Source organism: Eleutherodactylus coqui, chromosome 7 (genome assembly GCF_035609145.1).
Source record: "Eleutherodactylus coqui strain aEleCoq1 chromosome 7, aEleCoq1.hap1, whole genome shotgun sequence".
Lineage (NCBI taxonomy): Eukaryota > Metazoa > Chordata > Amphibia > Anura > Eleutherodactylidae > Eleutherodactylus > Eleutherodactylus coqui.
This window is the reverse complement of record NC_089843.1, coordinates 99,288,714-99,310,364: the sequence shown is the minus strand read 5'-3', so window position 1 is coordinate 99,310,364 and position 21,651 is coordinate 99,288,714. Positions and strand designations below refer to the sequence as shown.

Sequence of the window (21,651 nt, the reverse complement as noted above, 5' to 3'; positions counted from 1 at the left end):
GGCCTCTTCCTCCGTGGACCGCAGCTCTTCTGTGCGGTCCATTGCCGATTCCAGCCTCCTGATTGGCTGGAATCGGCACGTGACGGGGCGGAGCTACACGGAGCTACACGGAGCCCCATAGAAGAAAGCTGAAGACCCGGACTGCGCAAGCGCGGCTAATTTGGCCATCGGAGGCCAAAAATTAGTCGGCTCCATGGAGACGAGGACGCCAGCAACGGAGCAGGTAAGTATAAAACTTTTTATAACTTCTGCATGGCTCATAATTAATGCACAATGTACATTACAAAGTGCATTATTATGGCCATACAGAAGTGTATAGACCCACTTGCTGCCTCGGGACAACCCCTTTAAACACTACCAATGCACTGTGGGAATTAGATAGTCTGAAGATTACATTGACCATCTTGGATAGCCAAAATCCGGACTCCGAACCAGCAAATCAGAGGGGTGTCAGAGAGATAAAATACCCGCTCTGGGTCTAGGCCGGAATTTTGCCCCGAAATCAGAAAGCTGCTTTAAAGGATCATAACACGTTAAGAAAAATCTTGGTTAGGTCATCACATCCAAGCTGCTCGGACATTGCTGGGCTTTGTGGGTCTAAGTAGAGCCGCGCTGTTTCCCATACGACTATTTCGACTGCTGGCACTTGACACCCGAGAGACACCACCTTAAAATAAAAGACAAAGTTTCCAGTAAAAATATATAAAGTAATTATATATTGTCTCAATGATTAATTGATCACAGTGTGTCCTGCTGCTGTGACCACCAGGTACCAACTGTAATCTGTGGGGGAATTGGGGGGTGGAGATAAGGCATTGCATATTAACTACTGAAATCAATGTAATGTCTATATAATGTACAGACATGCTAGATCTTCAAAGATGAGGGAGAGTAGAAGCCACAGAGTGAAAGAGATGCCCGTTACAGCCACTAACAGGCTAATAGATGAGAGTCTCCAAAAGGGAGAATTTCCTAAAATGGTCAAATGAAAATACGTTTCCTAAACTAGACAACCCAGTTTTGTATTTAACAGCAATAGAAATTGAATGAAACAGATGTTAAAATATGTAGCAGAAAACTTGTGAATATTTAACCCCTTCCTCACTCATTCAGTCAAAGCTTTTTTTGTTGCCACATTTTCATCCTCGCCTTCCAAGAGCTAAAACTTTTTTCGGGCCCTCATACAGCTATGGCGATAGGAAGAAAAAAATAAAAACAGAAAAAAAAAAAAGGTATCGCTATTGTAAGACAGGAATGAAAAACACAAAAACTAATCATGGCTGGTGCTCTAGACGTTAAAGGGGTTTTTCAGTGAAATACTATTGATAACCTATCATCAGGATAGGTCATCAATAGTTGATCAGCTAGGGTCTGCTGCTCGGACCCCGAACCGATCAGCTAAGGGGGTGCATGCTGTCAGCGCCGCAATAACACAGAGGTCGGAGCGGAAGCCTCTGCGCCAACCTCCATGTAGTGACTGGCGCTTGTAACTGCAGGGACGGTTTCTCATTAAGATCAATGGCCACTACATGCTAAGTTGGCGTGGAGACTTTTGCTCAAAATACAAAATGAAATCTCATGATTTCAATGAAAGTTGGACCCCTGAGTCCAAGGCTGAAGTGATGGAAGTGTAATGGCTGGCCTCAGCTGCCATTGATTTCAATGGGAGTGAACCTGGCTATGGCACTTCTGCTTCTAACTCCAATGATGAAGTCTGGCTCCACTGCACTGACAGCGGGGCGTGCAATCATCTGATTGCTGGGGATCCTGAGCGGCAAGTATAGGTCACCAATAGTTTTTGCTTGGAAAACTCCACTAAAGCAGGTGCTCTTTAACACACTGAAGGAAACGCAGAATTGAGGGTTGGCTCAAAAAGCGGTGTGGAACATGTGAAAACAGAAAGGGTACACCTGCTGACTTTTTCTTATCTTTTATATGTGCCAGTATACAGCAGGTGCATACAATACAAAAGACCACATAAAGTACTTGCCTGATGATGAAGCATGGCTGAGGCGGCTCACAGAAGCCTTTCCAGGTCTTGGAGATGTTGCTGTTGAGCTCAAATATCCAGCTTGACGTTGGTAGTCCAATAGCTGCTCAGAACGGGTCATCCCAATTGTTGGCTTTACTGATTCTAATCTCTTTAGCAAGGCCTGTAAGACAAACCCCCAGCGTTACCAGAGATGATAAATAAGTATGAAGTACATGCAGTTGAGGAGTTGATGTGGGTGCAATAACTAGAAGAGAAAACTCCCAATGAACTCCCCATGATGGCATCCACTGTTGAAACATCACGTTCCCTGTCAATCAACCTTGAATGATTCATTTGCAGTTTCAATTTGGAACAAATATGCATTTGACAAAATGTGCAATTCAAACATTTCCTAGATTCCAGTTCTTTCATCACAAATAACAGAGCTGCAATGCTAGGGAAGGAAAACCCAACTGATAAATCGCTTCTCAAAATGTTTGTATCTGTCTTTTCAACCTCTCCACATATCATGACCTGTGCCAGAAAAGAATGCACCATAGTTATTACAATGTAGCTGGAAGAGACAGAATATTTCCACGGCTTTTAGAAGAGCATACTGGGTACAAACATTGATCAGGCATATTTTGTGTTGCAAGTCATAAAACCTTTAATTTACAGCATTACTTATGCACCTTGCATCAGGTTACTATCATCCCATGGGTGTGAGCCTAATGAAGATATATAATACAGCAGAGTGTTACAAGATGTCAAGATTATCATCTCCTACACCAGCGATTAGCCAAGTGGAACACTGCAGAAAAACACTTATTTTAATGGTTCAGTAAAAAGAAAAAGCCGTAAGTAGCAGAAGAAAATCTCTACAAACAATATACACTGAATGATACCTGTTTCAGAAGTGAAAAATACAAGTGGGTCCGTAAAGTCTTCAGACCCTTTTACTTTTTTACATTTTGTTATGTTGTGGCCTTGTGCAAACAAAAAGAAATTCAAGCTATTCCCCTATCATTCTGCACTCAATACCCCATAATGACAAACTTAGAGAAGAATGTTAAAAAATTTTTGTAAACTAAAAGAAAATTAAAAACGAACATTCTGCATAGACATAACTATTCGGTCCCTTTGGTAAGACACTTGAAATTTAGTTCTGAGGGCCTCCCATTTCTCTGGATCATCTTTGAGATGTTTCTACACCTTGGTGGAGTCACCTGTGGTAAAATCAGTTGATCGGACATCATTTTAAAAGATACACCCCTGTCTAAATAAGGTCTCACAGCTCACAAAGCATGTCAGAGCTAAAACCAAGCCATGATGAAGAAGGAACTGCCTGCAGAGCTCAGAGACAGGATTGTGTGGACGCACAGATATGGAGAAGGCTACAAAACATTTCTGCTGCACTGAACATTTTCAAGAGCACAGCAGCCTCCATGATTCTTAACACCTTAGTGACCACCCTACAGTGTTTTTACGCCCTGCCCAAGTGGGCTTTAATCCCCGAGGACGTAAAACATGCATCCTCTTGGGATTAAAGCCCTGCAGGCTCTGGACGTGACAACTCCAGGCTGCCGGCTCCTGGGAGGTAGCCGACAAACTGGAGCTATCATAGGGGGCCGCCAGAAGCCCCCCGATCATGCGATATCACCGATCACATTAAAGTAAATGGAAGGTTAAAAAAAAACGTTAAAGTTTCAGCACCCCTTACGGATCGGATCCATAAGAGGAGCTGAGGCTATTCGCCCCCATCCTCTGCGATGTTCCGTGGCGTTCTCGTCCTCCAGAACCTGACGCCAGTGTTTGCGGGCAAGACGGCATTACGTCACATAAATTCACAGAAGCCCAGGAAACTTAAAAACTCCCGGCTAATATGAGTAGCCGAGAGCACAGAGCTGTCACCTGGAGGCGCTGCATGTGGATCCCGGTCACAGGATCACTGTTATCCAATGGATAACAGCAATCATGTAAAAGTTTAAAAAGGAAAAAAAAAGTTTGTTCCTCATTGATCATTTCCGTGAGGGGAGATAAAATTACATATTTAAAGCCCCCAGATTTATCCGCAGACCTTACCCTGGCGTCTGCGCACACTGCCAAAATGGCAGATGCATGCGCAATAGCCACGGATTGCCGGGATAATATAAAACCTCCCCGCTCTTGCCTACCAAACGTAGCCAAAAAAAAAAAATGTCAGAATCACTTGAATATGCAAAACCTTCGCGGAGTTATTCTATGTCAAAGTGACACGTCAGATTACTTCAACCTTTTTAAGTAGTAGGTTTCATTTGATAAATCTTTAGAACTAAAAGAGGTTGTCCCACTTTTAAGATTGATATTATAATAATAATAATATTTGTATAGCGCCAACGTATTCCGCAGCGCTTTCAAGCATGGGAGAAAAACACAAACAATACAACAATTATATGTGATCTACAATCAGTTTGAAACAAATGAGGTGGGGGTGATACAAGAGGTACAAGGGGGGTTGGGGCGGGGGGCGACAAGCAATGGGGGAACACAGGCAGTAGGGAATTACATGTGCAAATCAGTCATTAAGACTGGGTGGGGCGGTTAGGAGGTGCAGGGGTAGAGGTTGTATGCGATAGGCAGGGTGGAAGGTGTGGGGAGCCATAGGGAGGGGAGGGGGACTAGGTCATGGGATTTGGTATGCCTCCTGAAGAGGTGAGTTTTAAAGGTGTATCTGAAATTTCGTGCACTGGACACTGTCCGGATACCTTGGGGTAGAACGTTCCAGAAGATGGGTGCTGCTCTGGTGAAGTTGTGGAGGCAAGCATGTGAGGTTTGTATTAGAGGAGTGTTTAGTCTGAGTGTGTAAGCGGATCAGAGTGTACGAACTGGATGGTGTACGGTCAGGCGACACGGTGCCATGGAGAGCTTTGTGGGTGAGGAGTTTAAATTTAGTTTAGTTTAATTGGTGCGGGGAAGGCCAATGAATAGTGAGTTGCAGTAGTCGAGCCGGGAGTGGATGATAACCTATCCTCAGGATAGGTCATCAATAGCTGTTAGCTAGAGTCTGCCCCCTGGGACCCCTGCCAAATCAGCTGATAACCAGGGCCAATGTTCTGCTGACAGAGCTTCTTTATTACTAGGAGCAGAAGCAAAGTGCTCTGTACATTGTGCAGTGGCCTGGAGTAGTATTGCAGGCTGAAATGAATGGGACTTAGCCTGCAGTATACAGCTGTCTTCTTTCAGCAACAAAGCAGCTCCATATATTAGAACACTAGCCCCGATGATCAGCTGAGCTCCTGGATCACGGACCCTCATAATCAGATATCAATAGCATAACCTCAGGATAGGTTAATCATTCTGCAAGTCGTACAACCCCTTAAATGCTAAACCCCACCCTGGTCCCCTGTATTTGGCCATGGTTTTGGATAATTCACTTAGTGAAATGTTTAAATGTCTGCCACCCTGCAGCCCTACTGTTCAAACACCTTAATTACAGGTATTGATTAAACAACTGAGTTTATAGCTTCCTTGTTGCTGTTCAAAGAAAGTGTCCTTATCAAACAAATTATCCAAAATTTCCATCCCTGCTTGATTCCAGGAGGGTCAGAAAATGTGCTAATTTAAAGTCTTTAAAAAAAAAAAAAAAAAAATCAATCCTTTCTACTTAAAAGTGGTATTCTCTAATTGATTATCTTCACCCATTCACAAATAGGCGATAAAAGGCAATCTTGGGAACACCCCTTTAAATGAAATGCACCTTTTCTTGACCACAGTATTTCTGCAGCTAGCAGCTCCCTATGAAGGATTTGCAATGTGAACAGAATATGTTGCAGACATATTGTATGCAAAAACTATAGGTCCCAGAACACATTTTGCCCACAAATGTTTCTATGGCTTAAATATAGTTATAACAGTAGATTAGGGACACTCCGAACTCTAATTTGGGAAAGGAAAACCTCTGAGAATCTGGTTCCCGAAACGTTTGGCTCTGATTTTTCACCCTCTCTGCGTGGCATGACCTGTACCAGAAAAGATTGTGTCATGGTTATTACAATGTAGCCGGAAGAGATACAATATTTCCACGGCTTTTAGAAGACTACACTGAGTACAATATCCTGATCAGACATCTTTTGTCTTGTAAGCCATAAAACCTTTCATTTAGTGCATTACAGAAGTGCCTTTCATCGGGAATAGCAACATCCCTTGGGTGTGCGAGCCTAATGAAGATCTGTAACATAACAAGGCTTTACAGGATGTCAGAACTTTCAAACTAAACAGAAGATTAGCTGAGTGGAAAACTTCAGGAACCTTTCCCCCCCCCCCCCCCCCCCCCCAACTGTTCACCAAGAACACAAAAAAATGGCAGAAACAGAAAGAAAACCCACAAGCAACAGGACACTGCCATTCTTGGCAATAGTTGCTGAGATAGGAAGTAGAGGATGATTGCCATCTGCATGTGCAGCGCTGTGCATGTTGCTTCAATATCATCAATGGGACATAAACAGTCCGAAATAAAATACCGTTTATCTGGGCAGCAACAGCAGGGTGATAGTCTTTACATAAAATAAATAGTCTTGAAATTAAGTAATTCTGCTACTTCTGCCAGATTTAAATAATTATCAGTAATAGGAGATAAGGAATCAGATTGACAACGAGCTCTGCTACATAATCGGTTTGTCAGAGACTGCAATGTCTACAATGCTTCTTGTTCTGCATCTTCTATTGAAGTCAATGTCCGCAATCTAAACCCAAGTTCTCTGTAGATCCTCCTGTGTAGCTGTAGATGCACATTCATTGCATCACTGTGTCCTCAGACAGCTGGAACGCTGGACAGCTGAATGTCCCACCTGTTCCAACTTATTTATATGACAGACATCCTTCTTAAATGTCACTTTCACAAGGCTGTTGTGGCATTCACTTGCAATGTGTGTTCTTCTATATCATAAAGAGAAGTCCAAGTTCAGAAACTGCCAAGCAATAAAAAGGAGAAGACATAATACACCCAGACACATAAAAGCTTCCAGCGTTCAATGGCAGCACTCAAGGTGGGCAGGGTAACGAGCTGCAGACATGTTATAGGGGTCATGCTGCTAAGAACTGAAAGATCACTCACCTAAATAGTGCAAGAAGAGAACTAGATCAAACCGTAAAGTCTGAGGCAGACTTATCAATGTGCCGCATTGTCAATTCCGATATCTCAGATGATGACATATAGGTTTATGTCTCACACCTGCCTTTTATTTAAACGGGAAGCATACAATATAGCCAAGCAATAAGAGATTCCAAAAGGACGCCCCTCGGTCAGACTTATACAGCAATAGGATCCAGCAATCACTATATGTAGAGAAATGCATGCGCACATCATTACTACTAGAATTATTTCCATTACATAGACCTGCATAACATCTACTGCACGAGAATCGTCTCCATTATTTCTCAGATAATCTGGTGCCCCCTACTGTTCATTCTATTTATTACATGTTCAATTTCCCAAGCTACAAACTACACATTGCTTACAGAGAAAAAAAAATTATATAATTTTATTTATTTTTTTTAAAGATTTGGTTTACTTAAACAATTGTTAAAACATAGTTAACCCATCAAGTGCAGAGTCAAAGAGATATTAAAATACAGAGTTACAGTTGTAAAACTTGTGAACAGAATCTCATTCACAGTAGAAACGAGTCAGGAGGGCAAATTCGACAGAGCCCACAACTACTCAAGTTAGACATTCAGCAGAGAACCCAAACCACTTGGAGATACCAATGTCAAACATGAATCACACCAAGACCCCCACACCTGAAAATTTGCATGGCAGTTTCTGTTTTTGTAGGCCATCTTTTCATACAGGGTAGTATTCACCATATTTTCCCACTGATCAATAGGCAGTACCCTAGGTACCAATCATTTTAGGGCTATCATTTTGTGTGTCAAGAAGAGTATACTCCTTAAGAAAACGCTTTGATGCTGCATCCAAACGTCATCCTCAAGGATGCCTAAAAGGCACACCTCAGATATCAGCATTCCCAGCAGCTTTATCACCTTCTCCCAAAAGGCTGACGGTCCAGGGCAGCATCATAAAAGATGCATAAAGTCCATCCTGTGTTCAGGACACCGGTGGCACCCCATGTGTGACAACACACCTTTTCAGAACAGAGTTGGGGTGAGATAGCATTGGTGGAAAATATACAATTAGACCAACTTATTATTAGCTGCAGAGATGCAACTCCATGGCCTCCTGAATATCATCTCCTGTAAGGTAGGGGGAGATCTGCCACCACTTAACCTCCAGGGGTACCAAAGCCAAACGAATATTTGTGAGGTCGGTGAACAATATTGAAATAATTTCTCTAGAACCCTGACTTCTTAGAATACCTAACAAGGGGTATGATGAGGCGGGGAGGCTAGCTGATCCATACTGGCTGTTTAGAGCATGTCATAGTTAAAGGAATTTATAAAAGGCAGTTGGAGGAACGTCATAGGATTGCCAGATATCGTCAACTGTTTTCACGGTACCAGGTCATATAAAGGTTCTAGAGTGCGCAGCCCATTGTCCTTGTCTGGGAAGTTTTAGTAAAGGCAACAGTAGTCATAAGGGTGTTTAGGGATTTTCCAACACAGGCCCAAGGGTTTGCGAGTTTAGAATGTGCTATATATTTACATTTTAAGCTAAAGTATTGGTTTTTTTTTCAGTAAAACAAAGTAGTTTTGACAAAATATGTATAAGTACACTCAAAACACAAAACATACTTTATTATGAGAACTCAAAGTATATAAAAGATGGCACAGAAACTCATATGAGCCACATCACAGGTATAATTAATTACTAAACGTTAATCAGAAAGTTACTATATCAGTAACTGAATAGTAAAGTGTAATTGGATACAGGAAAGCGACCTCATAAATAACATGTAATGACATAACGACAAATGAGAGCTGCACAGCTGTCATCCGGGTCTGCATTCTCCTTTATGTCATTACATGTATAGTACCCTTTTCATCATGTTTTGTGATTAATCATTCCTGTGATGGGGCTTCATATGAGTATCTGTGCCATCTTTTACATATTTTAGGAGGTTCATAATAAAGTATACTTTTACTTTTGTGTTGGAGTGTATTTATTTGTAGGTGTATATAGTATTGTTTTGTTAAATGCTCTAGTTGATATATTTTGTGTGTAGGCTCTAGTATGTTTCTAGGGTGTATATAAAATATATTTATCAGGCAAGTTAATAAACGCACTCTGAGGTTGGCGTTTTCCTATCTGAGACAGGATATGGCATACATTTTGGCAGATGGTGGTGCCAATTTTGGGTTGTCAATAGAGATGAGCGAGCACCCAAATGCTCGGGTCCACGTTATTCGAGTCGAGCTTTTCGTAAGATTCAAGAGCTCTACTCGAGTAACGAACCCCATTGACTACAATGGGAGACTCGAGCACTTTTGTATGTGGGACGCCGGGTCCAGAGCTTTTTTTTTTTTTTTCTTGGTTCGTGTCTCTCTCTCCTAATTTTCACCGATTACATACCAGAAAGCCGATATGTGCATCTACGCTGATCAACTATAACCGTAAAACCACCGACAGGGGAAGTGAATAACATTGATTAGCTTACAACAAAGTCACTTGTCAGAGGTGGAATATATTAGGTAACAAGTGTATAGTCAGTTCTTAAATTTGATGTATTGGAAGCCATAAAAATGAACAAGTACAGGAGTTTATCAAAATAATGGAAACGCCTAGATGAGTATTATTGATCCTAGGTGTTTCCTTTATTTCAATAAGCCCCTGTATAAGAATCTGAGCAACTTTGACAAGAACCAAATTGGGATAGCTAGAAACTGGGTCAAAGTATCTCCAAAATGGCAAGTCTTGTGAAGTGTTCCCATCATGCAGGAATTGGTACCTACCAAAAGTGGTCCAAAGAGGGCCAAACAGAGCAGTGATGATAGGGTCATGGGCGCCTGATGCTCATTGATGCATATGGAAATTGAAGGCAAGCCACTTCCAAACAGAAAAATGACTGTAGCACAAACTGCTGCAGAAGCTTCTGTTGGCTATGATAGAAAGGTGTCAGAAGATGCAGGGAATCACAGCTCGCTGTATATGCAGCTGTGTGGGCACAGTCAAATTGCCGGTGAGGATCCCCGCAGAGCGGTCAGAGTGCCCGTGAGGTGGATGACCATGATAGGTCATCAATTGTTGATTGTCTAAAGTTCGCTGATTATATATATATATATTTAAAAAAATTCAGTCTTGAAAGGGTTAGTACAATCCACAGGCAGTTGCTTGTCGACAGTTTGCATGTAGCATCAGAAAAAGAGGGTAGATTACACAATTGTTAACTACAGTACATAATAATAATTCATATTATGCATTGGTGAATTGTGCATTGTTGGATATTTCAAAACATGTTCAAATTTATGCTACAGTGAGAATGTAAAATGCAAATCTCTTACCAGGTTTTCCCTTTCGATGCGCTGTTGTTCCTTCTGGCGATTAACTGCGCTGTGATACACCCGGGTTGGAGTCATATTCAGTTTCTTAGGAGTTAAACTCTTGGCTTTAGATTTTGCGGTATGTCTGGACAGTTCCTTGAGTAGCCTCTGGTTCTCCTGGTCAATTTGTCTTACTTCTTCATTTTTGAAAGAGTAGTTCTTCTTGACTCTGATGGGTGGATGATCAAGAGAAAACCTTTCCTGATCCTTCTTGTCAAGATGCATAAATGCTGTAAAAAATGTAAACACCAATGTAAACAGCCATTTCATTTGCAAATATCATTTACTTTCTAGAAAGAATGCCCATTACACAGAAAGTGTCATCCAAATGATACATCAATGTCCCCTGTATACAGCAGATATATCCACAGTAAAAGCCCCTATATACACTAAGGAAAAGCGGGCCAAACCCACCAATTTAGGTAGGACCACACAACTATCGCATAGGGAGGAACCTCCTGACTCTTCCCAGGCAGATGATGTCAAGGGTAAAGAAAGAGAAAGATCGAGCAAGTAGAATTTCAGTGCCTGATCCTTGTGTTCCCCTGTAGATAAGCAGTCACCAGACTTGTATGGCAGTGGCTTTCTGCACTCTGCCTAATGAAAACACACGAACAGAGGCATAACTTAAAGCTCTTGGGCCCCAATGCAAACTCTGTTATGGGGCCCCAAACTATAATGCTTTATTCATAGTACTGGGCTCCCTCTATGCAGAAGAGAGGCCTTATGGGCTCCGTAAGGCTTGTGGGCCCGGGTGCAACCGCAACCCCTGCATCCTCTATAGTTACGCCCCTGCATACGAACACAAGAGTGGAGAAAGCCGCTGCCAGAAAGCTCTGGTGACTATATCTCCCGACTCTCTTATACACATGAACACTTTGTGCTGCTGAGGTATGCACTTGGTATAGGGACAACGATCACAGTAACAGCGATTTGTCCCCATACCACTGATCCTCTGCCGGTTTGAGCAGCAGAACCAGCGCTGACTGACATGCAATTACAGAGCGGGAATGCGTATCGAAACGCTGCCCTATGCAATGTATTGCGTATGGACCGTGTATCATACACAGAGAAAGAGAGCATTCTCTGATTTACTTCTCGTGTGTGGATATGCAGTGTCCACACGCCGATGTGCATGGAAGAACGATAGTCCATTGGCCTTCATTGCCTTCATTCACAGTGAACTGCGTGTGCATGCGTGCAATGCACGCGTGTTACACGGTGAAGGCACGTTTGTGGACACGAGCCCTTAGGTTGATGCAGTCGCGTAGAAACTGCCCTCCAGGAAGTGCAGCGATCTGAGCTGGAAGATGGTGTACTGGCATTCGGCTGTCTGTGTTAAGAAAATTGTAGATCAATGTATCAGTTAATTATTCTATATTGCATTATAGAATAGTAAGATATAGCCTGCTGCTAGTATAAGTACTGAAGGGGTTAAATAACACCCTTCTATGGGCCTCCATGTCTTCTCAGGAAAATAGATTAAAGATGAGAGTCTGCTAGATCCCCCATGTATGCATATCTATAGACAGGAAACTATAAGACTACAGGGGGTAGGACTGTAAGGCATTACATGCATTCCTTTCTCCTGAATTCATAACGGTCTCATTGTATGTAATAGATACACCTTAAGAGGTGTAACTTATGTTAATCATTTTTGTTTCAGCCTATTATGTATTGGAGGTATATACTTTTGCTGTGATGTCATTTATGCTATATATGCTCTGACCACCTTAGAATAAATTAGAAATCACTTGATACCGCACAGCTGGTGTGATGTGTTTCTCCTGGGCCCAGACTTCTGCACGAGATCTGGGATCTTCTCTTTCATAAACACATAAATTCTCCTTACAGTCTGCAATACTTGCTTCCACTCATTTACAGTCCAAGAAAGACACTCCAAACACCATCGCAGACGCCTCCTTGCATTCACTGCTGTGATATTGGGCTTGTGTGCAGCTGCATGTGGTAAGCCTTCACATAGAGCTCCCTATGGATGGTTATTTTACTATAGGATATTCCAATGGCCTCCAAGACCTCCTGAGCAAGTGCTTCCATGGACAATGTGCATGATGCCATCACAGCTCTTACAAGGCATCGTTGTCCATGTTGTCACTTTACAAGGTCTCCACGAATGTGGCTGCACCGCACACACTAGAGGTTTTCCCTTTCACAAAACATTGCCAACAGAGGACTTTGAATGGTCCAAAAATGCGCTGTGGCGTCCCATACTGATTGGATGCTCAGGTGACAAACCACTACTGTACCCATTGGAAGTCTGTCAACTCTACAGCTAGTGGCATCTTCTGCCCTGGAATGTGCATGTGTGATGTTCTTTTTATACCTAATGCTCACGCATCTGATTAGCATATTCTTTTCGCCTAACAGCACAGGACTGGTGGAGGTCCAATACTTTTCTCAACATAGTTTAAGCGTTTACCTTTCAGTGTAATCCTGCCTGTGATGTTCGCGAGAGGACTGCTGCAAAACTTTCTCCAAAGAACAGAAAGTATCAGCCTAATACCAGGCTCTGTGGCCAGTGTGAAAATACACAATTCTAGGTTTTTTTGTAATATAAATTGTGACTACAAATTACACAGGAAAAATAAAAAAAACTTCTTAGCAAATGTTTAAACAAAAAGTGTGATTCATTTAATGGGTCCATTTTTGACAACACAAATAGCTGAACCTAAGAGTTTATAATCCTGTTGGCCCATCTTCCTTTCCGAATTAAAAAAAAAAAAAAAGTGTATAAACCGTGGGAAACACTTCATAAACTAAAATGTGTACAGAATTTGGTGGGCAAGGTGACGTGATTCCACTATGTACAAAGTCAGTATGCTAGAACTATTAACCCAATATGCTGCAAGCCCCAAAATGCTGTGAGATAAAAGCAAAACCGGTTGCCTAGATATGTAGTGCTAACGGAAGCAATGGTGTCTATGACAACAAACACGATTTTCCTGAAATAATCACATACATGACTCATCCCATAAATACTGACAACATTAGAAGCAGATGAAAATGCCTGAAGAAAATACCACTTCTACAAGGCAATATAAGCCGAACCGAATGATGGAACAGAAATATGCACCTGAAGCCCATGCATGTCAGCTGTACCGCTAAATGCAATCAACTGTTCTAGATCTGAAGATCTAGAACAATTGAAGGAAGACGACAGTCATGGTCAAAGATATAACTGACTACAAGTCCAGGAAAATGTGTGTCACCTGATCACTAGCTTACTTTATCCTACATGAATCTCCGGCTCGGACATATAGGAATGAGGTTAGCCATTCTTGCTGGAGACCGGGATCTTAGAAGCTGAAGTTTTAGAAGTCATTAGATGCTCTTGCATGACATACGAGTAAGGAATAACCAGTTATGTATGCGCTGTAAGATCCAAAGGGCGGGGTTAATACACATGATGTGGAGATGTCCAAAATTAAACGGAATATTGGATAGATGTACACTCATTAATCAATACGGTATATAAAGATAATCTGGATCGTTCCCCACTAGAATACGTATTGGGTTATGTGAGCGATCTGCCAATAGAGGAACAAGAACGAATAGCAGTAGCGAGGCTACTCTATGTAGCAAGAAACCTGATAGCCCAACATTGGCTGGATGAAATGCCCCCCATAGTGGGAGAATTTAAAACTAAAGTTAATTGTCTTTTACCCTGCGAAAAAGGAATATGTCTTAAAAGAAATGTTTGCCACAAATACAACGAGATATGAAGGAAATGGCTGAGTGGCAAACCGAAGACTAACGATTAACAACTAGATTGTGATGCTGTCCCAGCCGACGCAGGAGTGTTGTGTAGCTGTTCTGTTGCAATGGGCGGTGGTGGGGGTACAAACTTAATAATATGATGTATAGGTTATATGGTTCCCTTGATGTATTTCTGTATTTGATAGAGCTTTTCAGCTGTGTTCTCCGAAAGAAGGGATCTCACTACAAGATATCAAAGAATATGACTCTTCATCTAAGGACATTATGTATCGACAAATAATCATTGTCCATTATGTTTGATGTATATGGTGATACAGGTTGATTAAACTGTTGGGAATACAAGAGGAGGTGGGGCGTTAGAAATGTAAGCTTTAGTTTGGGAAAAGCGATAAAAAAAAAGAAGTCATATTTAGTTGCCCTTTAAATTCATTTAGAGGGGTCTGGTTACTACACAACATACCCTCATTAGTGCCCCCTGTGCTAAATTATGAAAAGGAGCGGTCCTGCGAGTGCTGATGCCAGAGGAAAGAGCGGCGATGATGCAGCTACTGATTGGCTGCAGCGGTTGCGTGACTTGCAGTGACATCTTATGTCACAACACACACATGGACCACAGCAGGGCTGCAGCGCTGGATCGTGGTGGCAGGGAACAGCCAAGTACAGCTCTTTTACTTATTTAAGCACTAGGGGCATTAAAGGGGCATGTTGTGCAGTAACCAGGCATCCCCTTTAATCACTCTGAACCTACATACTGTAAATGAATGGCCTTTACCTCCACCAACATCATTGATCATGTACAACATGCAATTCGGCATATATATGCAGGGGGGAGGAGAGGAAAAAATAAAAAAAATAAAAAAAAATAAAAAAATCGCCAAAGATCTGAAACAAACCGCGACAGAAATCTGTGGCCAGATCTCAAATTTCACCTGCATATTTACATTTACAGATGTTGTGAATCCGCACCAGGATTCGCCCCCAGTAGGAATATTTTCCGTGTGGATATCCTGACATGGAGTGTCTTAAATACCGACAGGTCACTTCTTTCTGCAAACTGAAGTAGAACCGCGTTCTGTAAAACTACATGGCGGATTCCCTTTTAAATTAAAGCGGTTTCCACTGTAATTTCTGCCATATGAACATGGCTTATAGAACCAGCACAAGTTTCTCATCTCAGTGTAGATAATTAATTGTAGAGACATAAAGACATTATGAATGTAACGTTGTTCAATAAGCTTTCCCTGTTTCACATTAAAAAGGAAAGTAGCTTCCAATAATATTACAATGTGCCAACAATAAGCCTCCATTAGCAATGCAGATACACTGTGTTCAGTCCTGAGCGATGGATCTTATTTATATGCCAACAGCTCTTTCCCGAATGCTCCATTAAGGCGCCAGGAAAAAAAAAATGTCCTAACAATGTGATTACTTAGGAGATAAGAACCCCAGACAATTCTGTGGCATGTAAATGATCTGTAATGGCTAGCTATTCCCTAATGTACGGCATCAATATTCATGGCAAAACCTCTACCATCCCCATCACATATGGTAGTAGATACAGAAAGTCTGAACATGATTTACATAGATCACAAGAGTAGAAGGGGAAATATAAAGATATTTCCAAGACAACGGTGTTATAGGATAGCCATGAACTGCCCTAGAGAAAATCCATTTCCTGATGTGACAATAACACCCTCCCGGTAATTCTATAAGGTGCACCAACAGCAGCGGCTGATCACCCAACTGCAGGACTACATTTCAATGTGTAACTTGCAAATCAATAACTCGGAGTCCTCTTAGCCAATCAGATGTGCCAAGAGAGCTCTTCTCTTGAAGATGAAAGTCTACGCAGGTGAAAGAAACTACCACCATATGACCCATCGAAGCACATGATTACCTGGGAGGACTTAAGCCCCTTTTATATGGGATGACTGTGGGGTACAGAAGCGCCTGACAGTTGTCCCAGCGATAACTGCTCATGTGCTTTCATACAGGAGTGATGATTGCTCAGTGAACGGAGGTGGAGCGGGTCAGAGATCTCTTCCACTTGCCAGCCTCCATTCAGAGTAACCAAACAGTCATTCATAGATGAACTGCCCCCAATTTACACCGGCCCATCGTCGTTCAGTTTTTATGCATGCCTAAACTGAACGATGAACGATAAGTGAACGGATTATTGTCTGGCGTTCAGTCGCTGGCAGCGCTTACAATGAACGTGGTTACATTCAGATTCCCATGATCCAGAGTGAATCTGAATGATTATCGTTCTGTGTAAAAGGGCCCTTAGTCTAGTTAAAGAGGATGTTTAACTCTAAATGGCTAATGACCTAGTCTCAGGATACGTCACCAACAGCTGATCAGCTGCTTGCTAGGCCACAGTGTCAGCATACATTGCCAGAAGCACACAGGTCCATACACAATACTTCGGCCCAGCATGGTACGGAGGGCGCAGTTCCTACTGACTTCAGATGGAACATCTGATGACCTATCCAGACGATAAGTCAATCAATCATCAAGAGCTGGACAACCCTTTTAGTTTGCATTCTGTGTGGCAAAAATACCCAACCCTTTATTTAAAATGGGTTATTCCAAGATCTTAACTCTTGAGGAAGGGGATAAGTGTCTGATCTTGGGGAAAGGGGTTTGGGGGTATATGGGACACCTCGGTCGTGTGAAACAGAAGAAAAGGAAATAAAATCCCCGTGCTGTAGGTGAATGGATAGTGGATAACAAATTAGTCCGCGATGTGACATCCTCCCGCTGGTTGCTTTATCTCTGAGGGGGTCTTGTGATAAAGGGGGTCTCCCCCACCCTGGCATATCTGGCAGGAAAATCCCCTTGTTTCCCCTCCTACTTTATCTCTAAAGCTAACTATAAAAGAACTCCTTCTGTAAACGTTCCTAAACACTAGGCTTGATAAAGGAGGCAGTTTGAGGACCTCCGAAACGCGTTGCTTTACATCTACTTACTGTGACAGTCCTCTGTCTAGTTTGATATTTTATTTTGTTCCTGTCTGATTGGAAATAATAAAGAAAAGAATTGGATTTCTGCACCATGAACTTGGATTTATTACTGGCCACTTGGATTTTAGAGGAGCGGCATTCACATAGCGGCCTCCTTTATGAAGTAAGCAAACTATATTTATTATCCACTATCCGTTCACCGAGAGCGCAGGGATTTTATTTCCTTTTGTTCTGGACCATCAAATTTATGCCGAGCTTGTGTAAATTGTAGATCAAACCCACGCCTACCCATAGCGGGTCGGATTGTGAATTTATGGAGCACGAACAAGATAAATAAGTATAAGACATGCGCTCCTTAAGAAATTTCTGCACACTTGGATTTTTGACTGGTGTATGAAACTCCAGTTTTAGTACATTTCACTTCAATACTGCCCTGTGCTTGGCAAATGGCTGGCTTTGTGGATGTGGGTCGTGTTTTCATAACTAATTCTATGTTTATATCTTTCTAGAAAGAACATATTCTCAGAGTAAGTGGTTTAGATCTCCCTCCTCCTCACTGCTGGATATACCTAGAAATCTTCCCTCCTGTGCTGCTTAGTGGGCTGGTGACATGACGCCCACACCGAGAATCTGATAAATTCCTTATATCCCTTCGCACTTCCAACGCTGCTACACTCTGCAAAGTACATTATTTGGTGCTTCTTGTAAAATACAGGGTTTCTAAAGAAGACCGAGGGGAAATTCATTTGGTCATAACTCCAAAAGGTATGTTGGGTGTAAAGTCAGCAATGCACATCACCAAAAGAAAACCAAACCCACAGAGAAAATGGTGGAGGCAGCATTATGCTTTGGGACTGTTTTCCTGTTGCTGGAACTGGGTGGAGGGAATTATGAGCAGTTCCAAATATCAGTCCATCATGGCAGAAAACCCTCAGGTCTCTGCTAAGAAGCTGAAGACGAATTTCAGCACAACAACGACCCAAAGCATACCTCCAAATCACCCAAAGAATGGCTTCAATAGAAGATCAAAGTTTTGATATGACCCAGCCAGAGCCCAGACTTGAATTCCATTGAAAATCTGTGGGTTGACCTGAAGAGGGCACTACACACAAGATGCCCTCGCAATCTGACAGATTTGGAGCGCTTCTGCAAAGAAGAGCGGGCAAAGATTGCCAAGTCAAGATGTGCCATGCTGAGAGGCAGCTACGCAAAAAGACTGAATGCTTACCTTCTCCATTGCTCCCCTGGTGACAGTGATGAAGACCACTACTCGATGCATTGAGCAGTGTAGTAAGTATTTTGGCCGTTCTAATTTTATAATGGGCGGATTACTTAGCAGCGCCACTCACTGCACTCAGCAACGGCTTCCAGCGCTCACACTAGTTAAACAATGGGAGGTAAGTATAACACTGACATCTCCGGACTCAGCGGGTCACATATTTTCAGCCCATAAGCTTAGCGTATAGGGGTAAAAACAGGTGACAGTCTATTTAATATAATATTTCCATCAGCATAGAATACACCTAATACACGATTATACATAACCATGTCGGTTTGGGTGGCCACACTCCCACCCAACAGGCCACATCCACTTTTCACAAAAGAGCCTGCTGAAACCTAGCGAGTGCAGCGCCCCTCTCATTGTTTAGGAGGTATTTTACTGGATAGGCCATTAAAGTCTTAGCAAAGTCCCAGTAAACCCTGCTACAAAGTTTAGCCCAGCTCTTCCACAGCTCTTATGTCATGCACTGCCGTGTAAGAAGGCTTCCACCTTTAACCTTGACTGAATTAGCTCCAGAAAGTAGATTACATAACTAAGCTGTTCCCAGTGTGTTCACAGATCCACTGACCGTACGGTTTGAAAGATCCAGACCTTACAGCATTTTAGAACGCCATTTGACAGCGTTTTTAACACACCCAGTCATTGCAAAGAGTGATGTGGTGCGTCAAACACGAGCTGAATGCACGAAAATTGTATATACAGCGTTCATTTTAGCGCGTCGTAAAAGCGCTTTGTTAAACTGGTCATCTGAGAAGCCCCATTGAAATGATTGGAGGCTCAGTACAGCGTTTTTAGCTGTAAAAAAACCAAAACACCTATATGAGAGTGGCCTTAGGCCACCTGTGCACGGGCATTGCGGTATCCCGCGGCAGAACTCGGTCATGGGAGCCGCCGCCTGGGAGCAGGAGCCGGCAGACTGATCTTCGCTGTCAGCCTATCAGAGAATCATTGCACAGCTTCATGTATCACCGGCACTGACGTTCTACAACGGTAATCTACAAAACACCAGCTGCCATTTAAATATGCAAAAAAGTGGGCTTTGTTCTTCCTCCAAGCTCAACTGTCCTTCCAGTCAAAAGGATGCACTGTAGGTCTGTCCCAACGTGTCATTGAATGCGTAGAATGTGAGGACTACTTAGCGCGTCCGTCAATGTACTGCAGCGTTGGGTTAGATCACTGAAAACAGGGGAACGGCAAGGAAAGCAAGTATAAAACTTCCAACTCTGTGTGTCAGCTACTTTGAGCCCATCAGCTTAGATTCTAGAGCTGAAAGTAGCTGACAGATTCCCTTTAAGTACATTAACATTCAATGCTCAATCCCTTTGTTATCGCTGGAGGGACATCATGTTTGGTCCCTTTTCCACGCACATATGAATACTTTGCCCAAAACGCTGCTATTTCTGCAATTCTGTTTGTATCAGCAATAAATAACCACTATTCTTGCATCGTGATCTAGGAGTGCTCACCATTTTTTGTGAGTTTTCTGGTGCAGTGGATGTGCACATGATCTGTATATATGAACGGAGATACAGGAAATAAAATAGAAAAAGGATTGCTGTGATCATTTTCATGTACCATGTTCCACTTCATACCCTTGTTATCCGCATAACCCTCCACCTCAAACCACTAAAGCACGAGAGAACGTTACCATCTAAGATAGAGATAAAGTCTCCTGCTAATAAGAATGAAGATATCATCAATTCAATGTGACCTTGATAGAGACTTGGTTCTATATGTAATAATCATCTACTCGTCTCTTACATAACCGGCATCAGGCGGCTCCCTGGTGTGTCCTTCAGTAACCTCCTATTCATGATGAGAAGAGAACTGGCCCACACACACGGTCGGAGGCGGTTTTGAATCTCGCTCCTGAATTACTGTATATACTTGGCAGACAATGTGATAACATGTAAGGTTACAAACCAAATTCTGTCAAGTTATCTATGTAGCCAACTTCATGTTTCATCTCTAGCATTCGATTCTGAATTTTGTATACAATGTAACCCATGTGTAAATAAGGAAACATATACACTATCCTACCAGAAGTATTTGGCAGCCGTATTAGTAAAATAGATTGTGTCTTATGAGCATGTTGGGTCCTAAACCATGCTACATAAGCTGCAGACCCTTGGAGGTGTCAGCCATAGCTTGTGATGGGAACTGCATGCTATTGGCTATACTAGTTCTATAGCTCCGCAGAAGACTTCCATCATGAAGTGCAGTGCAGCGACCCATCTACGATGGTGCAAGGAGCGTCGGCATTGGACAGTTGAGCAATGGAAGATCGTGCTACGGAGTGACGAATCACGCTACTCCTTTTCCTAATAACATGGACGTACCTGGGTGTGGAGGATGTCTGTGGAACGCTGCCTGCCTGGGTGTGTTCTGCTAACAGTTAAGTATGGAGGAAGTTGTGTTGTCGTCTGGAGATGGTTTACGTGGCATGGTCTCAGTCCGTTGGTTGTAGTGACAAGAGCCATGAACACAGAGATGTACCTTGACATTCTAGACAATCTGCTTTTGGCAATATTCTGGTGATGGTCAGCAATACTTCCAACAAGATAACGTGCCTTGTCATAAACCCAATGCTGTTTTATGCTAGTTTGAGGGTACAGATGTTCCGCAATTGGACTGGCTGCACAGAGTCTGACCTGAATCCTACTGGACATCTTTGGGACGAACTGGAACGTCGGGTCAGGAAATATGAACAGCGTCCATCTTCTTTTACAGAACTCACCCAATGTTTTCAGGATGAATGGAGGGAAATACCAGCTGAAGTGTATCAGACACTAGTAGAAAGTATGCCACAGGGAGTATCCGATGTCATTAAGGCCAAAGAAGGCCCCTCGAAGTATTAACATAAGGAAATAAATGCTACCTTTGATTCTTACTTGGGTGTCCAATTACTATTGGCAGGATAGTGTAGTTCCATATTTTCCAATTTTTATTTCATGTCAATGATTTGCTATAAGTAAGCTTGAACTTATTTAATTGATATTAAGCTGATTGTCTGTTACGTAGGGACCCCACTATGGGATCTATGCAAAACCAAACATCTACTGTACTCAAAGCAACCTAGACTACAAAATATGTGCCACAGTGGGTTGCAGTACATTGGTATATGCCAAATGTGCCGCTACTGCCCAAAGAAATCAATACAACTGCCACCTTACAATTTTGTGTGACCTAAAAGAACACAAATGATAACAGTACGGAGACCT

At 42.4% G+C, this 21,651-nt stretch overlaps 1 protein-coding gene across 2 annotated transcripts in view; it reads right to left on the bottom strand.

Annotated features, from left to right (window-relative positions):
* Window positions 1–353: 353 nt before the first annotated feature.
* The window catches only part of CFAP97 (cilia and flagella associated protein 97), a 29,317-nt gene continuing 8,019 nt past the window's right edge, over window positions 354–21,651 (bottom strand). For both annotated transcript variants that reach the window (XM_066573459.1, XM_066573458.1), the window contains exons 4-6: window positions 10,409–10,677; window positions 1,991–2,153; window positions 354–667 (exon numbers count right to left, since the gene is read on the bottom strand). In XM_066573459.1, coding sequence (XP_066429556.1) covers window positions 558–667; window positions 1,991–2,153; window positions 10,409–10,677 — 542 coding nt within the window. In that variant the 3' untranslated portion in view covers window positions 354–557. The remainder of the gene's footprint in view (window positions 668–1,990; window positions 2,154–10,408; window positions 10,678–21,651) is intronic.